We start from the raw sequence: 19,951 nt of genomic DNA, 5'->3' as shown, positions 1-19,951 counted from the left end.
TGTGTAAAATTGGTGATTTTTCTTCCTTAAATGGTAAATTTACCAGTGAAGTGACCTGGGCCTGGATTCTTCTTTGTTAGGAAGGTTTTAAAATATGCATTCAATTTCTGTAACAGATACAAGATTATATAATTTTCCTGTGTCTTCTTGGATCTGTCTAGGTTTTGTTTCTTTAGGAATTTGTGTGAATCATCTGATTTTCAAAAGATATGATGGTGCCTTTTTTATGGAGAATTTTTTTAAACATTCAGAAAATTAACAAAAGTTGAAAAAGTAGTTTAAAAAGCAGTACAACTCCTTTTTACTCCTTGAGCTATATCAGAGTCAGTGGCCCACTGGCCTGATTTGTCATCACCCCCAGATACTTTAATGTGTATTTTCTACAAAAAAGAATATTCTCTCGCATAACCACAACACAGCCATCTAAGTAAACACTTTAACATTGGCTTATTATTGGCATCTAATCCTCAGAATCCATTCACTGCCTGCTGTTGTCCAGATAATATCCATTATGGCAAAAGGATATGTAGTTCAGAATCATACGTTGTCATGTGGCTTTAGTCTCCTTTGGGCCAGAGCAGCTTCTCCAGCCGTTCCTTTTTGAAGATGACAGGCCGTGTTTTAGCATATCTGCATAAGTCTGATATTTCTCATGATTAGGTTCAGGTTAAGCATCTTTAGTTGGAGGACCAAGGCAGTGGTGCTGTAGTCCTCTCATTGCATCCTGTCAGGTGATGCACACTTTGATTTGCCCTGTTACTCACGATGTTCGCTTTGATGTCTTCATTAAGGGCGTATCCGTGCTAGATAATTAAGTACTTTGTCAGCAGGTGCTTTGTAAAAATGCAGACAATCTGTTCCTCAGAATTCTTTCAATTTGTTCATATATGTATTTATATCTAGAAGGACTCATGTTTTCTTCTTCTCTTCAGTGTGTTATAATCAGTTACTTCAATTGTTTATTTGGAAGCTCAAATTGTGGGATTTGTTCAGTGCAAACTTCTTCAACGTGGCTTCTTTGCCTTTTTGACATGTCCCCATCATTCTTTGAATACAATCTAATTTTCAACTTGGTTTCATAGCCCTGAAATTTGCTACTTCTTCATGGAACCCTGGTTCCTTTCAGTAAAGAATAGATTTAGAAGCCAAGATCTGGGCACTAGGTGTGCACACTGGTGTTGAGATGTTGTTCTTAAATCCTCTCAGGAGACAGAGCTAGGATATTTAGGAATGAGTGTGTGTGTGTGTGTGTGTGTGCATGTTATATGCATATTTATGCTATATTTACTTATTATTTAACAACTGAGTTCATTTTCACACTGATATCCTCGGTTCTAATCCAAGACCACAGTTCTTTTTTTCTCCCTTTCCATATTTCTAACTTCCTTCTCCAACACTGAGAGACAGACCTGGCTTCCATTAAACTTCACATATTTATTATTTGATCAACCCCCGCCCCACCCCAGTCTGCACACATGCTCCCTCACCCTATTTGGGTTCTTATATACCCTGCAGCCTTTCCTACTTGTGGATGTCCCCATGACCCTCAGAACATGGGTTGTGACACTCCAGACCAGCTCACCATCCACATTGGATGGCCTCATCAACCTACCAAAGCTCTGGCTTCTTGCTTGGAGTCTGACACTATGCTCTAGGACTCCCCCTTGTCCCCATGTAGTTGTCTTCCTTACCCACTTGGGCTCTGACACCACACTCCAGGTGACCTTCATTCATGGATACTCATGGATTTCCTGTGTCAGGCCAACTGTCTATGCTGATGCCTTCCTCTTTCACCAGGTATGCCTCTGTGTGGATTTCCTCTTAGGCTTTCACAGCCCACGCCTGTCCCCCTCCCCCCCACCCCCACCCACCATGGCTTGGATCCTACTCCTTCCTTTTGACTCCTTTTCCTTCAGACACACTCTTCACCCTTTTGGGCTTTGTTGCCCCATGCCAGGCATCACCATCGGGAACCTTCTTATCCTGTTGAGACTCCTGGTTGTTTTTTTTGTATTTTTGTTTTTTGTTTTGTTTTTTTAAGGTAGGAAGAGACCTTGTCTTGTTTTGTAAGTGCTCTACAATATGCAGATGGTAAATGAAATTGCTTTAAATATATCCATGCATGAACCCTTTTATGGATATATCATTTCCACAAAATAGGGTGGGGAGTTAGGTTGTAAAACAAGGGGCAAAGTAATAGCAGGGCATCATCATTTTGGTGTTTGGCAGTTCCACTAGAAGCTTCCTCTTAAGGTTGGATGTTTACAGTGTAATTTAACAACTGTAGTATAAATTATGTTATTTTATAAAACGTTTGTCTTAAAAATTTTCCAGTATCAGTTAAATTTTAGCCAACTCTTAGTTACTACACTGTGTAGACTATAAGAAGTAGTTGCCAATTAGAGAAAGAATATATGGTTGCAAAAGTTTGAAAGAGGAAAAATCTTCATAACTGCATTTTTAAAAATGAAATTCCTGGGGTGCCTGGGTGGCTTAGATGGGTAAGCATCCGACTTCGGCTCAGGTTACTACCTCACAGTTCATGAGTTCAAGCCTCGCTTTGGGCTTTGTGCTGACAGCTCAGAGCCTGGAGCCTGCTTCAGATTCTGTGTCTCCTTCTCTCTCTGCCCTGCCCTGCTCACACTCTGTCTCTCTCTCTCTCAAAAATAAGAATAAACACTTTAAAAAAATTTTTTTTAATGAAATAACTATTCCAGGTACATTTCGGTGTTCTTTCACTTTGTAAAGTAAAATGCAAAAGTAAAGTGAAAAGTAAAAAGTATGGTATTATTGTTTTCAAAACTTTGAGGATTTAGGTAATATTTTATAATTACATGAAAATATAAATACATAAATAATATGTAAATTATATATATAATTTATATATTCCAATATGTATATTCCAAATTTCACAGCTTTAAAATTGTTTCTCTCAAATCAGAAACACTAGTGAAGTCTCCTCATGGAACCTACTTAGCATCTTTAAATATCACTAAGTGTCTTTTGGGTAACTAGTGCTTTAGTCCCTGGAGAGCAGTTACACTAAAGAGCCAGATGACTAGAGCTCAGCTGTGTAAATATATCCTGGTTGGCTGACATCTAAACTGGAACCTGATGGAAGTAAGGTATTAGATTATTACCGGACAGAAATTAGATTGTGTTGGTCACATGAGAAGGAAGTTCAGACAAGGATTAATATAGTGAAGCAGCTGTTGAAGAAGAAAGACCATAGAGAAGATGTTTTAATCAAGATGAATATGAAATCAGATTGAAGGATAAGGGAGACAAGGATTTGATCATGCGGGTTTTTCTAACCAACGTCCTTTATCTTCCTCCCTGGACCCTGTATGCTTTAGGCATATACTCTTTTTAGTTTGTTTCTTTTCCTTTTGTTTCATGTGTATATATATTTTTATACTCTCAGTTAGTATATAAGCTTTTGTAAAAGAAATGTTTAGTCATTCTTTTCTTTTTCCAATTTTACTGAGATATAATTGATACATAACATTGTATTAGTCTAAGGTATTAGCACAACATAGGATGTGATACATGTATTTATTGCAAAATGATTTACCACAGTAAGTTTAGTTAACATCAGTCACCTCACATAGTTACACATTTTTTTCCCTAATAAGAACTTTTAAGGTCTATTCTTTTAGCAACTTTTAAATCTACAGTACATTATTCTTAACTGTCATCATGCTGTACGTCGCATCCAGGATTTATTTATCTTTTAACTGGAAGTTTGTACCTTTTGACCACCTTCACACATTTCTTCCACTCCCCACCCTCACCTCTAGCAATGACCAATCTGTTCTCCGTATCTATGAGTTCAGATTTTTGTAGATTTCACTTGTAAGTAACATCATACAGTATTTTTCTTTCTCCTTCTGACTTATTCCACTCAGTGTAATGCCCTCAAGGTCCATTTGTGTTGTCACATGGCAAGATTTTCTTCTTTTTTCTGGCTGAATAATAGTCCAGTGTGTGTGTGTGTGTGTGTGTGTGTGTGTGTGTGTGTGTGTGTGTGTATACCACATTTTCTTTATCCATTCGTCCATTGATGGACCCTTAGGTTGTTTGCTTGTCTTGGCAATTATAAAGAATCCTGCAGGGAACATGGAGTGCAGATATCTTTTTGCGATAGTGATTTCATTTTCTTCAGATAAATACCCAGGAGTGGAGTTGCTTGATCTTATGGTAATTCTATTTTTAATTTTTTGAGGAATCTCTGTACTGTTTTTCCATGGTGGTTTTACCAGTTTACATTCCCACCCAAAGGACACAAGGGTCCCTTTTTCTCCACATCCTATTCCAGCATTTGTTATGCATTCTTTTTGTTATTGGACATTCTAACAGGTGTGAAATATCTCATTATGCTTTTGATTTGCATTTCCCTGATGATAGTGATGTTGACCACCTTTTCATGTACCTATTGGCCATTTGGATGTTTTCTTTGAAACAAATGTCTAGTTCCTCAGCCCATTTTTTTTTAGTGTTTATTTTTGAGAGAGAAAGAGAGCATGAGCAGGGGAGAGGCAGAGAGAGAGGAAGCACAGAATCTGAAGCAGACCCTAGGCTCTGAGCTGTCAGCACAGAGCCCAACGCGGGGCTCAAACTCAGGACTGCAAGAGCATGACCTGAGTTGAAGTCAGACACTTAACTAACTGAGCCACTCAGGCACCCCTTCTCAGCCCATTTTTAAATCAGATTGTTATTTTGCTGTTAAATTGTATGAGTTTTTTAAATATTGAGTATATGATTTCTAAATATTTTCTCCTATCCCATAGATTGCCTATAATTTTTTTGATGGATTTCTATGCAGAAGCTTTTTATTTTGATATAGTCCCACTTATTTATTGCTTTTGTTGCCTTTGCTTCTAGCAAAGGCAAAATCTTGTCAAGACTGTTTTAAGGAACTTATTCCTTATGTTTTCTTTTAAGATTTATAGTTTCAAGCTTTATGTTCAAGTCTTTATTTTGAGTTGATTTTTGTGTGTGATGTGAGATAATGATATAGTTTCATTCTTTCACATGTGACTGTCCAGTTTTCCCATCATCATTTATTAAACAGACTATCATCTCCCATGTGTATTCTTGGCTGTTTTGTCATAAATTAATTTACTGTATGTGTGGGTTTATTTCTGGGTTCTCTGTTCTGTTGATCTGTGTGTCTGTTTTTATGCCAATGCCATACTCTTTTGATTACTATAGCTTTGTAATATAATTTGAAATCAGGAAGTGTGGTACCTCCAACTTTGTTTTTCTTTTCCAAGATTGCTTTGGCTTTGGAGTCTTCTATGATTCCATACAAAGTTTAGGATTGTTTTTTTCTATTTCTGTGAAAAATGCCAGTGGAATTTTGATAGAGGGTCACTTTGAATCTTTATTTATTTATTTATTTATTTATTTATTTATTTATTTAATATAATTTATTGTTAGCTAACATACAGTGTATACAGTGTGCTGTTGGCTTCAGGAGTAGATTCCCGCGATTCATCACTTACATACAGCACCCAGTGCTCATCCCAATTTATGGACATTTTAACAGTATTATTTCTGCCAATCTATGAGCATAAAATATCTTCCCATTTATTTTGTGTCTTTTTCAGTTTCTTTCATCAGTATCTTGTAGTTTTTAGTGTACAGGTACATCTTTCATCTCCTTGGATAAATTTATTCCTAGGTATTGTGTTCTTTTTGAAGCAACTGTAAATAGAATTAAAAAAAAATTCTTTTCTGATACTTTGTTGTTAATATGTAGAAATGGAACTGATTTCTTATATTGATTTGCATCCTGCAATTTTACTGAACTCGCTTTTTTTATGTTTGTTTATTTTTGAGAGAGAGACAGAGCATGAGTGGGGAGGGTCAGAGAGAGAGGGAGACACAGGATCCGAAGCAGGCTCCAGGCTCCGAGCTGTCAGCACAGAGCCCAACATGGGGCTTGAACTCAGGAACTGTGAGATCATGACCTGAACCGAAGTTGGATGCTTAATCTCAGTCTCAGCCACCCATGTGCCCCCAAATTCACTTATTCTAACAGTTTTTTGGTGGATTCTTTCAGTTTTTTGTCTATATAATATCATCATCTGGAAGTAGAGATAGTTTTACTTCTCTTCCAATTTAGATGCCTTTCATTTCTTTTCTTTCTCTGGCTGGGATTTCCAAAACTATATTAAATAAAAGTGGTGAGAGTCAGATCCATGTCTTGTTCCTTATCTTAGAGAAGAAGCTTTCGGCTTTTCATTATTGAATATACTGTTAGCTGTGGGTTTGTCATATATGGCCTTTATTGTGTTGACTAATGTTCTTTCTGTACTCAGTTTCTTGAGAGTTTTTGTCGTGAATGGATGTTGAATTTTGTCAAATGCTTTTTTACATCTACTGAGATGATCCTATGATTTTATCCTTTGCTTTGTTAATGTGTTGTATTACATTGATTTGCAGATATTGAACCACCCTTAAATCCCTGGAGTAGATCCCAATCTATCATGCTGTATGATGCTTTTAATGTATTGTTAAATTTGGCTTGCTGATACTTTGTTGAGAATTTTTGCACCTGTGTTTATTAGAGATATTGACCTGTAATTTTCTTGTGGTGTCTTTGTCTGCCTTTGGTTTCAAGGTAATGCTGGCCTGGTAAAATGAGTTTGGAAGTGTTCCCTCCTCTTCTATTTTTTTGTAACATTTTGAGAAGAGTTAGTATTAATTTTTCTTAAGATTTGGTGACTTCACCAGTGAACTTTTTTTGGGGAGATTTCTTTGTTGTTGTCATTGTTTTGCTTTGTTTTGTTTTATTAGAGACAGAAAGACTGGGGAAAGGACAGAGGGAGAGAGAATATTAATTAGGCTCATGCCCACTGGGACCCAGTCTCACGACCATGAGATCATGACCTGAGCTGAAATCAAGAGTCAGATGCTTAACTGACTGAGCCACCCAGGCACCCCGGGAGGTTTTTGATTACTGACTGGTTATTTGTCTGTTCAGATTTTCTATTCATGATTCAGTCCTGGTAGCTAGTATGTTTCTAGGACTTTATCTGTGTCTTCTAGGTTGTCCCATTTGTTAGCACATAATTGTTCCTATTAATCTTATATGATCCTTTGTATCTGTTATATCTGTTGTAATGTCTCCTTTTTCATATCTAATTTTATTTATTTGAGTCCTTTCTCTTTTTTCTGGGTGGGTGGCACCTATTCTCTTCCACGTAGGTATGGACATTGAAGCTGACTCCATCTCCACCTTCACTCTGATGGCTTCTGATTAATCTGAGTGAATTATGGCAATCCCATTCCCCTGAGATGGGTTCAGGACTAGATATGTACCTAGTTCTGTCAGTGCTATCCGTGGGACTATGTGCTGAGCAATTTGAGGTCTGAGATCTGAGAAAGATCACCTCTCTTTTAAAAAAACATATATATAGGTAAAGATAAAGGAAAAGACGGTATTCTGACTCCTGAAACCACGACACTGGGAAATTTTTAATTGATTTTATGTTACAGTAAATACTAGATATTACCATTTAATTTATAATGCAGTGACTGATTAAATATACATCTTTAATGAGGGGAGGACATTGGTTAAATAATTTAAAAACTGTCAGTAGAGAATATATTTGGAAACCACAGGATATCCAACTATCAGTGTCTTGCTGTTGTACTTTTTAACCTAGCAGGATTTGTTTCAGGCTTCAGGAAGTTTGGACATAGCTACTTAGTGATGTTTCAGTTACCCTGATATGTTCTATTTGTCTGCTTCTCCATCCTTAGCTTTCATTGTCACGCTTGTTGCTTCATGGTTACAAAATGGCTGCAGCGCGTCCAAGGAGGAGGAAAGAGAAAGGCCAGTGGACAAAAAGGGCATGCCGGTTGAGTGGGCCTGCTTTTATCAGGAAAACCAAAGGTTTCCTGGAAACCCCTCTCTGAAACCTGGGGTGTTGTGTTTTATTTGCTGCTAAGTGCAGTGTATCAACTTTATCTTCCCTTCTCAAATTTAGTTTCAAATATGTTAGTTCAGTAACTTGTTTATTTTTTGCTTATGCTTTATCAACTAAATGTTAGACTCACTAGGTAAGACATTTAGTTTTCTTTTTCTAAAATTTGGGCTTCTGAGCTATAAATATGTAAATTTGTGCTAAGTTCATGCAAATTTTAATTTGAACCAGGCATTGTGGAAATTTTTAAATGAGTTTTGTTTTTCTTATGTAAAGTTTTTCTGTCTTAGGAAGAACAGAAAACCTATTGAACATTTGAACTGAACTCCATTATAAGAATTACAATACAAAATACCTCCTCTCAGGGTCCCTTTTGAGAACAGAGATTCACAGTCCATTAAAAGAAAAAATGAGCAGTGTTTAAATTTAATATCTGATATTGCATTCAGGATTTAGCTGAGACTTAGCTGTTCTTAAATTATGTACTCAACTATTTTTTTTTTTTTTTTTTTTTACATCATCCACCTCCCCCCACCTGTATCCTGTTCAGAGACGTATTTATTCTGGGTTACTGAGATAGATCATTGAGGTAAAAATTAAAAGGATAATTTAAGGCTGAAAGAAAATATGGTTCGAAATGAATTGCTGCAGGTAGCAATGCGCGCTATAGACAAGGTAGAGCTGAACTTTAGAAGGAGTTAGGGACACATGGTGCAGTGGGGCAGTGAGTGGCCGCTGGGTAGTTGAGACAGGGTGAAATGCAGTTTTAAGTCTCTGTTCAGTGTTAGGGATTAGGCCTAGATTCACGGTGCACCTCAATTTAGGATTCTGGATCTAGGGTGGATGTGGAAGAATAGTTCTGAGCTAAATGCTAGTTTAAGTTCATCTCAGTCATTGGAGAAAATAAATGATGTCTTATATTTGTAGTACCCACCATATTCTCACCTGTTGTGACTAGAGGAGCCACTCGTCATAGGGGAGTAGGTAAAATGTGTATGCTTCCAGACTGTTTGGAAAGAAAGAACTAAGTAAATAAGCTATTGCACTAATATTCTTCGCTCTCCCATTTTTATGGTACATGACAGCATCTCTCCGAGAATATGACTTTTATCTTTCCTAATCTTATTATGCAGGAGGAGAGGAGTGGAAAACCAGGCTATTTTATTTCTGTGTCTCTCAATTAGGGAAGGAGGAAACTCATGAGTGAATCTAACAGTTATGTTGCCACAGATTTTTTAATCCAGTTTTTTTTTAAGTTATTTACAGTTATTGTGGACGGTACTGCATGTTGAGGCTAATTGGAAACAGTGACCAGATTCTTAATCATTGTCAGGAAACTGCATTCAGAGAATGAGAAGAACACCCCCACTGGATGAATTGCAGCCACCACCATATCAGGATGACAGTGGTTCTCCCCATCTCTCATGTACGCCCTCAGAAATTGGGGACAGTAAATGTGAATTTTCCCACTGCAGCAACAGTCCACGATGCTCATATAACAAGTGCCCAAGTGAAGGAAGCACAGGTCACGAAATAGAAAGTTTTCATAATAAAGGATATGAAGAAGACGTTCCAAGTGACAGCACTGCAGTCCTGAGCCCAGAAGTAAGTAAAAAAGCACATAGAGTTTTTTAAATGGACGTTATTGGAGGATAATAATCCTGTGCTTCTCCTCTTGGTAAGACGGTTTCATCACTATCCTAGTCCTTTGTGGCTTAAGGTACCCGTGTTCTCCTTGATCTAATCTTGATCCAGCAGACATGTCAGGACTGTCTCGACTATCCTTCACCCACCCCACCCCCTTTTCCCCAAAAGGAGGATGCGTAGCTAAAAATGAGAGCAATACACAAGATACTGGAAAATTGTCTTCCCCAGGTTTCCACCTCAAGATAGATCTTTTTTATTTTAACATTGTATACCAAACATTCTGGAATTACCTGTTTCTTCCATCTTGAGGCTCCTATTATGTGTTTTTTATTTTAAACTTCTTTTAGTTTGGATATTTTTACTTCTGGGAGGTTGCTCACTGATGTTTTATAGGGTTTTTCAAAAATGATGTTTTTGCATTTTTATGTGATGGAATATGGAAGGGAAGAGTGATGCTCAGCTTTATTAACAACATTTGGATTCATGGCATCACTCAGAGTTGTTGGTTGGTTTTTAAGTTATTTCCTGTTTGAAGCAAAAAAGTGAAAATGACAACAAAAATACATGTGTTGAACTTTTGAAGTCTTTCCATGTTCTTAAAAGGATTTGTTTTTAATCTTTCAACAATGATGAACACTGTAATAGTAATTGAGCTTTCCATTAGGTACTATGTACTTTTAGGACTTACTTTCTTCTAGATTGCAGCTTTTTACAACTTTTGTCCCAAACAGCATTTGATAGTAGTACTCTAGTTATGTCAGTGTTCTCACTAGGTGAATTCCATATACTGCCAAAATTAAATAATGGAAGTAGAGCCATGAACAGAATTCCCACAATTTTAAGTTTTTCTTACATAATTTCTAAAAACACGTGTTGTCTGTCACTATGTTTCTACTATTTCTAGTATTCTAATATAGTATCTAATTTAGAAGAAATTCCACATTGGAATTTTAAGTTTAACACGTCCGTATTTCATGGTTTTCCACAAAGACTATTTCTTTGTGCTCTGTGCATGAACAATTTGAGACCACTGTTTTTTAGGTTTACACACTGGATAGATAGCCAACAAGTTAATGGAGGAGCCTGGACTGTGGAGTTAACAATAAACAATAGCAGTCAACAGTTGTGCCAGAAATTTTGCTATAGCTTTATAGTCAGCTCAGTTAATTTAGCAACCTCATCTTCAGGAAGTTATTTCCATTTTACAAATGAAAATATTAAGACTCAGAGGGTTAAGCAGTTTGCCCACATACAAGCACCTATTAGATGGTAGAAACTGTAATGCAAACCCAGGTCTGTCTGTCTGCAAAAGCAGTGCTCTAACAGCTATATTCTGTTGCCCTTCTTGACCTAATCGTTGTGTGGGAAATTACTTTGATCATTGGCATGGTACCCTCCCTTGCCTGGTACCCCTACCAGGCAAGCTGTTTCAGAGAACTCATGGACCAAATTCAGATGCTCAGATCACGTGTGTGTGGTGTGTGTGTGTGGTGTGTGTGTGTGTGGTGTCTGTGTGCATGCACATGTGCTTTAACCTATTTCTTTTTTTTCTTTTTTTTTTAATTATGAAATTTATTGTCAAATGGTTTCCATACAACACCCAGTTGCTCATCCAACAGGTGCCCTCCTCAATGCCCATTACCCACCCTCCGCTCCCTCCCACCCCCCATCACCCCCTCGGTTTATTCTCAGTTTTTAGGAGGTCTTAACCTATTTCAAATATAATGTAAGAAGAGGAGCAACGGTTGAGGTAGGTTAACACACTTAGACATAGGATTGCCAGTAGGTACAGGTGGTAGGGAATACACTATGTAAGCCTTGGTTTAAGTAATTGCCCAAGTGTCCTATGTCACTCTTTCTGCCCATCAGTGTTCCCTATATACGGGTTGTAGTAACAGGGACAAGAGTTGAGTTTTTTTGTTTTGTTTTTTTTTTTTTTTAAAGTAATCTGTACACCCAGCGTGGAGCTGTACTCACAACCGCCAGATCAGGACTTGTATACCCACCAGCTGAGCCAGCGAGGCACCCCAAGAGTTGAGATGTAAACAACAGTGCCAGGGGCCAAAAACATATACTTGTTTTCTGGGAGAGATGCAGGGACAATTACTCCTGTCATCAGTAAACTTGCCAATTAGCCTACTAAATCAACCTCGGTTCTATTTCCATTAAGGAAACACATGGGTGACAGAGCTTAGCTCAGAGGGTGACATGATCATGGCTTGGGCCTTACATTCCTTCCTTTAGGCAGTACTCATTTGTTCTATTATATTTTTGATTCATTATGTCTGTCTTTGGCAATCTTCCAGTTATTATTTAGTTACTATCTGTATTTACTGTATCTTCTGAATTTTGGCCTCTCAGATTACTTCCTTATTCATTATTTATAGTTAACACAGGCGTGAGTTTGCCCATATTTCAGAAGCTGCCAGCTTGCTGTCTGTTGACACTTAGTCTCTTCTATCCTGCTTGTTTTTGTGTCTCTGTAGCAGAATTGATAGATTCAGACTCTACAGCAAGTGAATGTTGTATCAATATCTAGGTGCTTTTATAGCCTCTGTTAGTATAAAGTCCACTCTTGTGTTTTTTCAAATTTATTTTGCTTTCTACTGTTCCTTTAATAGATACTATTATCAAATAGAAGTCTTACTTTCCTCTTCATTTAATTCAGGGCATAGCTATGTTAGTGCCCATCTACACACACAACTGAACTGGGATAGGAGTGAGGTTCCAGTGAGGGTTCCCTGGCAAGAAGGTCAAAAACTCTACTGATGACCTGTTACTAGCTGACAGTCATTCAAATGTAGACACCTTGAAAGGAGAGATTATTTTCTAGTAGCCTGTTTAGAGAACACAAATAGTAATTTTTGTCTATAAAGGTCCACCCTTTTAACCCTCTCTGGGACGTTATGAAATTTTTTACTTGCTTGTAAACCTCTTAGCTTAGTATGATAACTATTTTTAGAAAGTATTTAATTGAAAAATTCAAGCCATGTAATTAATCATCTTGATTGCCAATTATGAAGTGGCACTACGTTAAAATTCACCATTTTGCTTCTATGATGGGTCAAGTTTTTCTGAACAGAATAGGAAATATGTTTATCCTGAGATTCATCATATTCAGTTTAAAAAAAAAAGCTCGAATCTCTCTCTAAGAGTCTGTTCCCTCTCCTACGTGTTGTTCTTCATTCTTCTTGTTTTTTTCATACATGGTATCAACCAGGGTCACCCATGGGTAGAACATGTAAGATTATATGGTAAAAGACCTGAGTATTGTTGGTTCTCTGGCTGATGTCGTCCCCAACCAAAGACAGTCCTGGCACTATGGTTATGTTACAATCAGTTAGAGTTGTTGGTTCAGACTGTCTTTAACAAGAGCCCAATATGATTGGCTAAAAACCACAGAAGATGTCTCTCATTTAACGACAGTCCTAGGGGAGTAGGTGGCTTCGCTCTACATCATTCAGGGCTTGGTGGGGGGAGGGCGGGCAGGGCGGAAGTTTGTTTTTTTTGTCACTCTGCCGTCCCCTGGAGTATTTGTCTTAGTCCACATGGTCCAAGCAGAGCCACCCATCCTACCTGCGTATCTACTGGTGGGAAGCCTGAGAAAAAAAGAGAGTGAAGGTCAAGTAATTTCCTCTATAAACCTAATCTGGATGTTTCAGACATAACTCTGCTTGCCTCCCACTGACCAAAGCCAAGTCTCATGAGCATAGCTGCCACAAGTAAAGTTTTGAAGGGCAGTGTCTTTCGGGACAGTGTGTTTCTGCCTCAACTCTGGTAGCCCTTCTCAGAAATGCAAAAAGGGAAGAATGGGACTAGTAGGAGTGGCTGCTACCATAGGCACCAAGGACACGTTCAGAAGCAGAAAATTATAAAATTGGTCCACATTTTAAAATGCCCATCATTTTAAGATGTTTAAAACTTGTTAAAATGCTTGAAGGGACAAAGTGGTGTCGTTGAAAGGTCAGAGACCTGGGTTTGGCACAGTCGGTAAGTAGCCAACCCTTTTGTTACATTCCAGGGACTTAGGCTGGCAGGAATTTGAGACAATTCTGGGTAAAACAGGTACAGCTTCTTCCAGCCTCATCATTAAAATGTACAGTTTGGTCTTTCTGGAAGTTTTGAATGTGTAGTCAGCGATTTTCAACAGTAAGTAACCTCAGAAAATAATACGTAGTTTTAAATTGAGGTTAAAAATTAAAGTGTAATAATGTATGTGTTATGGAAAATAAGTATTGGCCACAAGTATTTTGAGGCCTCTGTATTATACTTTCATATTTCCCATTTCCTTGATTTCCAAGCCTCAGGGTGCTTACACTCTGTTACAGATGGGGTGTTTTAGAACAAACTTTCCAAATGGGACCAAATTTTTCAATGGCATTATGCTTGTATTCATTATCTTTCTATCCAGCCTAATATTGAGCTGTCAGTTGCATTGTTTATAATGTTGAAAGTGCAATTTAGTAGTTTCCTACAAAGGAAGAGAGATACATCTTGAAGCATGTATTTTTAATTATAAAACATATACAACTTTCTCAAAATTGTGATGGGGAATACTAAATTCTTTGTCTGTATTATGATAAGCTTTTGAGTTTAACCTACCACGTTTACTCCTCTGCCCTTGTGGAGTAGCTTTGGATCGTAGTTGACTGTTACTTATTATTACCTTCTTTGTGACAGTTTTCACATCCTCCTCCTAAAGCAGTATCAGATGTTTATTTACATGCTCGATTATATACTAGAGTTAAAAACTGAAAACATTTGAATTTGCTTTTCTTAGGATATGTCAGCTCAAGGATCATCTTCACAGCTTCCCAAACCTTTTGATCCTGAGCCAGAAGCTAAATATGGCACACTGGATGTGACTTTTGACTATGACTCACAAGAACAGAAGCTTCTGGTAACAGTGACAGCTGTCACCGATATCCCAACATATAACAGGACAGGTGGCAACTCATGGCAAGTACACCTTGTTCTTCTACCTATAAAGAAGCAGAGAGCAAAAACCAGCATCCAGAGAGGACCATGCCCTGTCTTCACAGAGACATTCAAGTTCAATCATGTTGAATCCGAGATGATTGGAAATTACGCAGTTCGGTTTAGACTGTATGGTGTGCACCGTATGAAAAAGGAAAAGATTGTGGGGGAAAAGATTTTTTTATTTGACGAAATTGAATCTTCAAGGGAAAATGTCACTACCTGTGATATTGGAACCTTCTTACAATCATTCTGTGAGTATCTGATCAAATAGCCTGACTGTGCTTTATGTCGTGATATATAACGTAGAGAGTTTTTAAATCCATTATCAGTCCAGCCACTTTTTCAGTCTTTTTTAAATGCAATAATCATGCCTTTACAAATTTCTTAGCCTGGATAGGTCTAATTTTTTCTCATTCTAGAAAAGTTTGCCCTGAAGATTATATGTGACTTAATGTATTTTATTTAGTCCTTCACAGAGTCCAGTCCAATGTCTTACACATTTGTTCCTGTGTTAATATTTATTAGATGGTTGATTATGACATCAAACGAACTCCATGCAGATTTTATTGTTCCTTTCCAGGTTAAAACTAAGTGGTACAGTAAGATCTAGCCCCGTATCTTATTTAATATGCCACAGAAATCATTTGCTTTTATAGAATATGTACTGCTGCCCAGTCATGGCTAATTATCTTTCCAGAACTGCTATGAAATTATTTTTAAAAGTTCAAAAGAAAATCTGGCCTTGTATACTCTGTACCCTTTCTAAACAAGGTTTTGCAGTAGTTTGGGGAGAATACTTCAGTTTCGTCTATGAGCTATTATCCCTTTTCCCCTTTTTTTGCTCCAGGTTCTGATCACATATAAGTCTCTCTCCCTCTCTCCCTCCATATTTTTAACTAAATTCCTGCAAGACATTGCAAATCCAGGAGAGTTGACCTGCTTCTTTAAACCGGAGATACATTATGTCACATAGTTGTTTAGATTATGAGAAAATCTGTGATATGCTGTAAGTGTAAATTACAAATTGTATTTATTCCTCTCTACTATATTGAATTAAAAGCATTTTTATAATATAAATACAGAGATTTTAGAATGGATGTTTATTTTTAAATACAGGTATAATATTTGAGGGTTGTTTTTAAGCTTTTAAAGGGTGGAAGCATAAGTTCAAGATCAGAGAATTTATACCAGGAAGCATTTGATCTTATAGGACCCTCATTCACATTAGATTTTTTTTTTCACCATACCATTTCAGCTGGATGATTTCAACATTTTTAAAACCAAAGGCCATAGTAGTATAGTGTATCCCTGCGGGTTGTAGGATACTGTTTAGCCTTTATTGATAACTTGTTACAATTTTAAATTGCAGAATTACCACTGTGGGAAATATCCCTTTAAAAATATAATATCAGCAGTTTATCAGAGGAGAGAGAAAAGAAGTCCAGGCAGTATTCAGAGTGGAAAAGCAGTTTTTTTATAAAATTGAATATTTGGCAGTTCTTTTTTTTTTTTTTTTTCAACGTTTTATTTATTTTTGGGACAGAGAGAGACAGAGCATGAACGGGGGAGGGGCAGAGAGAGAGGGGAGACACAGAATCCGAACAGGCTCCGGGCTCTGAGCCGTCAGCCCAGAGCCTGACGCGGGGCTCGAACTCACGGACCGCGAGATCGTGACCTGGCTGAAGTCGGACGCTTAACCGACTGCGCCACCCAGGCGCCCCGTGGCAGTTCTTAATAGGATTGTAAACTTTTTCATGATTTGGTCTGAGTGATGACTAGTTAATCTGTGAAAACACATTCTTATAGAGAAATATACCTGATTTTAAATTGGAAGAGAATGACCGTATCATCATGAGGTATGTATTTTGTATTTATTTATTTCAAATGATCCATTTCCAACTCTGTGTTAATTATATTCATTTCACAAACAAAATGAAGCAACAGAAAATAATATGGTTTCATCTCTGGTCCAACTAAATTATTTCTGTATATACCTACATTACATGTATTGGCTTGTAGTCCTTGATTCTATATTTCTGACAACCAGTACAGTAAATTTCTGAAGCATGTTCCCAAAAAGAAAAAAGTGCTAGACAAATAGCTTCTAAGAATCTGACTAGAACTGTCCACTGCTCTGGGAGAATTTTTTCTCTACACTGCCACCCTTTTCAGATTTACTGCCTGTGTTTAATTGTTCCTCTCTCTTTCCATCTTTCCCGTTCCACCTTCTCCAAATCCAAAATATTTTGGCTTCTGTGCCAAAACAATTTAGCACACCACAATTTGAGGTCAAGACTCATAATTCTATCAGTTGTCTTGTCATGACAATAAAATACTCTAGAATGTTTGTGTTCTGTATGTGCTACAGTGTTTATGTTCTCTTTGCTTAAGTTTTGATACTAACCGTATAGAAAAATCATGTGATTATAGATTACAATGGGTGATTTTAGCTTTAATTTATAAGAGTAATAATAAATGAGTGAGAAGTTCTCATAATTAAACAATTTATTCTTGTAGCTGTTGAATAATTACTTGATGTCGTTGCAAGAATATTAATTAGCCTTTAGGTAAAGGACAGTTTTAAGATTCAAAATTGATATACTATGATTAAACATATTTGCAGTTTAATAACAGTTTACTTTCATGGGTAATAATAGAAAAACAGAATTCTACAATAGAAATTTAACTTTATATTCAGGAACTGACCAAATCAGTAGATTGAGAGAAAAAGTGATCACTATCACCGGATGACTGAGAACTAAACCCTGAGTTTCCCTGAGGGTAGAATTTAAGTTGAACTTTAAGATAAAGATTCAGTTTGATCACTGAATGATAGAAAACATACAGAGTTGAAAGCATGAGTCCTTTGTACTAACTAGCTGTGGCTGTAACTTTGGATAAATTATCTAATCACTTTGGGCATCAGGTTTCTTAATAGTAAAATGAGGGAATTAAACCAAATGTCCCATCTATCTCTGATATTATGATTCTACTAATATATTTTGGGAAAGGCATTAGGTAAGAACAGAAATGGGTGGAATTTAGATGCATTTGCTGTGCTAAATATATGACATTTTGTTTGGATATTTATTATGGTTTCTCACTCCTCCATATATTTTCAACTGTCTTCTAATGTCTGAGAAAGTCCCAACTAATAGTCCCACCTCCCTGAGGGCAAGTTCACTTTCCCAGCCTGACTGGTAACTCGGGCAGAGCCACGCTCGCGAGGCGCTCTAGTCCTATTCCTGTCCAGGAAACCTCAGTACAGACTGAACAGAGAAGCAGGGGCTGCACTCACATCATGTTTGCATGGGCTGATGGTGGAGGAATCTGATACTCAGAGTCCATAGTAATTCTGAATTAGTTTTGCTGGTGCAGAATATGATGTGTGCTAGACAGTGGCTGTTGCAGGAGAGAAGAGACCTTGGCACATGAGTGTCCATGGGGAGCAGTGGCACAATTTCCTCACCGGGCCAGTTCTGCAGCGTAGTTTTAGTTTTTGTTCTTGAGAAGCGTACCCATAAGCCTATTCTCTAGTCATCCTGATTCCCTTAATAAATTACTCTTCCATTTAATGTTAGTTTCCAGTGTTTTCAGATAAGAACCCTGACTGACAAATGTTGAAATAGCCATATGGTTTATTATTTAGTTGTTTTAGTCATCTCTGAAGCCAGACTCAACAGCTAGAATGTTATCAGTTACCCTTCCTGCCCCGGTGTACCCCTCTTACTGGAACTTTTCTCATGTACTCATCTTTGTTCATATGGCACTCTTTCCTGGTATATAACCCCAGCTACTTTCTTCACCTGCATCTTTAACGCCATATTACTCTGTGTAACAGTTGCCTGGAATGGCATCTCCCCCCCACTTTTTAAAATTTTTTTTTTTTTTTTTTGAGAGAGAGAGACAGAGCACGAACAGGGAAGGGGCAGAGAGAGAGGGAGACACAGAATCCAAAGCAAGCTCCAGGCTCTGAGCTGTCAGCAAAGAGCCCAATGCGGGGCTCGAATTCACAGTGAAATTATGACCTGAGCCAAAGTCAGGCACACAACCGACTGAGCCACCCAGGCACCCCACCTCTCCCCCTTTCTTAATTCCAGTTGTATTTCTCATTCAGCTACTAGATTCTTAATTAATATTAGATTTTTATTATGATTTATTAATAATGAGACTTTGTTCTTTCTCTCACAACCCTTCCTATACAGACACTATTTAACTAGCATAATGTATGCAGTGTGACCAGCTAGGAAATGGGGACTTCATTCCTATAGCTGCAAAGCACTGAATTCAGCTACCACCTTGAATGAGCTTAGAAGTAGATTCTTGGCCAGAGCCTCCAGATAATAGCCAGCCCAGCTGAAACTTTGATTTCAGTCTCATGAGACCCTAAGTAGAGGATCCAGCTGAGCTCATTTGGACTTCTACCGCAAGAAAGTGTGTTGAAACTTAAGCTTTAGCAATAGAGGGCGCTTAACATGTGCCCTTGACATCTGTGTTCCATTCAGTCTGGCTCCATGTCATATTTCTGTGTGAATGCATAGCATCTATAGTAAGTAGACGTGGGAGTGGGTGGGCTTGTCTTCGAGGGAAGGAGATCCTCAGGAACTCCTAGACTTAAAGACTGGAGGAAGAAAGGAGGGTAAGGTAGGAAGAAAGAAATACTAAAATATCCCAAGAGCCAAGAATCAGTTATGAAGGAAGGAATAATTTAACTTTGTCAGATGCTACTAATGGAACCAATTATCTAGTATTGAAAACTGCTCATTGAGGGGCTCCTGGGTGGCTCAGTTGGTTGAGCACCTGACTTCAACTCATGGTATGATCTCACAGTTCGTGAGTTCAAGCCCTGTGTCCGGCTTTGTGCTGACAGCACGGAACTTGGAGCCCACTTTGTGGGTTTGTGTCTCCCCTCTCTCTCTGCCTCTCCCCTGCCCATGCTCTGTTTCTCTGTCTCTGTCTCTCTCAAAAACAAATTAACATTAAAAGAAAAAGAAAACTAACTGCTCATTGAATTCAGGATATTCAGGTAATGGGTAGCCTTAGCAGGACCAATTTGGATAGGGTAGAGGGTAGGCAGAATCCAAACTAGAGTGGTAATCATGGGAACAACTTTTAAGCCAATTTGGGCTATGGAAGTAGGAAGGAAGAGGACTTTAGGAAAGATGTTTTGAGGTTAGGAGAAACATGGGCACACTTAAATACTAATGCCAATGGGGTGCCTGGGTGGCTCATCCGATTAAGTGTCTGACTCTGTGCTGACAGCTCAGAGCCTGGAGCCTGCTTCTGATTCTGTGCCTCCCTCTCTCTCTGCCCCTCCCCTGCTCGCACTTTGTCTCTCTCTCCCCCTCTCAAAATAAATAAAACATTAAAAAATTTTTTTTGAATAC

At 37.9% G+C, this 19,951-nt stretch overlaps 1 protein-coding gene across 1 annotated transcript in view; it reads left to right on the top strand.

Annotated features, from left to right (window-relative positions):
* SYT14 (synaptotagmin 14) overlaps positions 1-19,951 on the top strand; it is a 142,434-nt gene that overhangs the window by 65,657 nt on the left and 56,826 nt on the right. Inside the window, 3 exon segments of the mRNA XM_032591847.1 lie at positions 9,271-9,542; positions 14,365-14,739; positions 14,741-14,815. Coding sequence (XP_032447738.1) covers positions 9,271-9,542; positions 14,365-14,739; positions 14,741-14,815 — 722 coding nt within the window.

This window comes from Lynx canadensis, chromosome F1, assembly GCF_007474595.2.
Source record: "Lynx canadensis isolate LIC74 chromosome F1, mLynCan4.pri.v2, whole genome shotgun sequence".
NCBI lineage: Eukaryota > Metazoa > Chordata > Mammalia > Carnivora > Felidae > Lynx > Lynx canadensis.
This window is presented reverse-complemented; position numbering and strand designations above follow the sequence as displayed.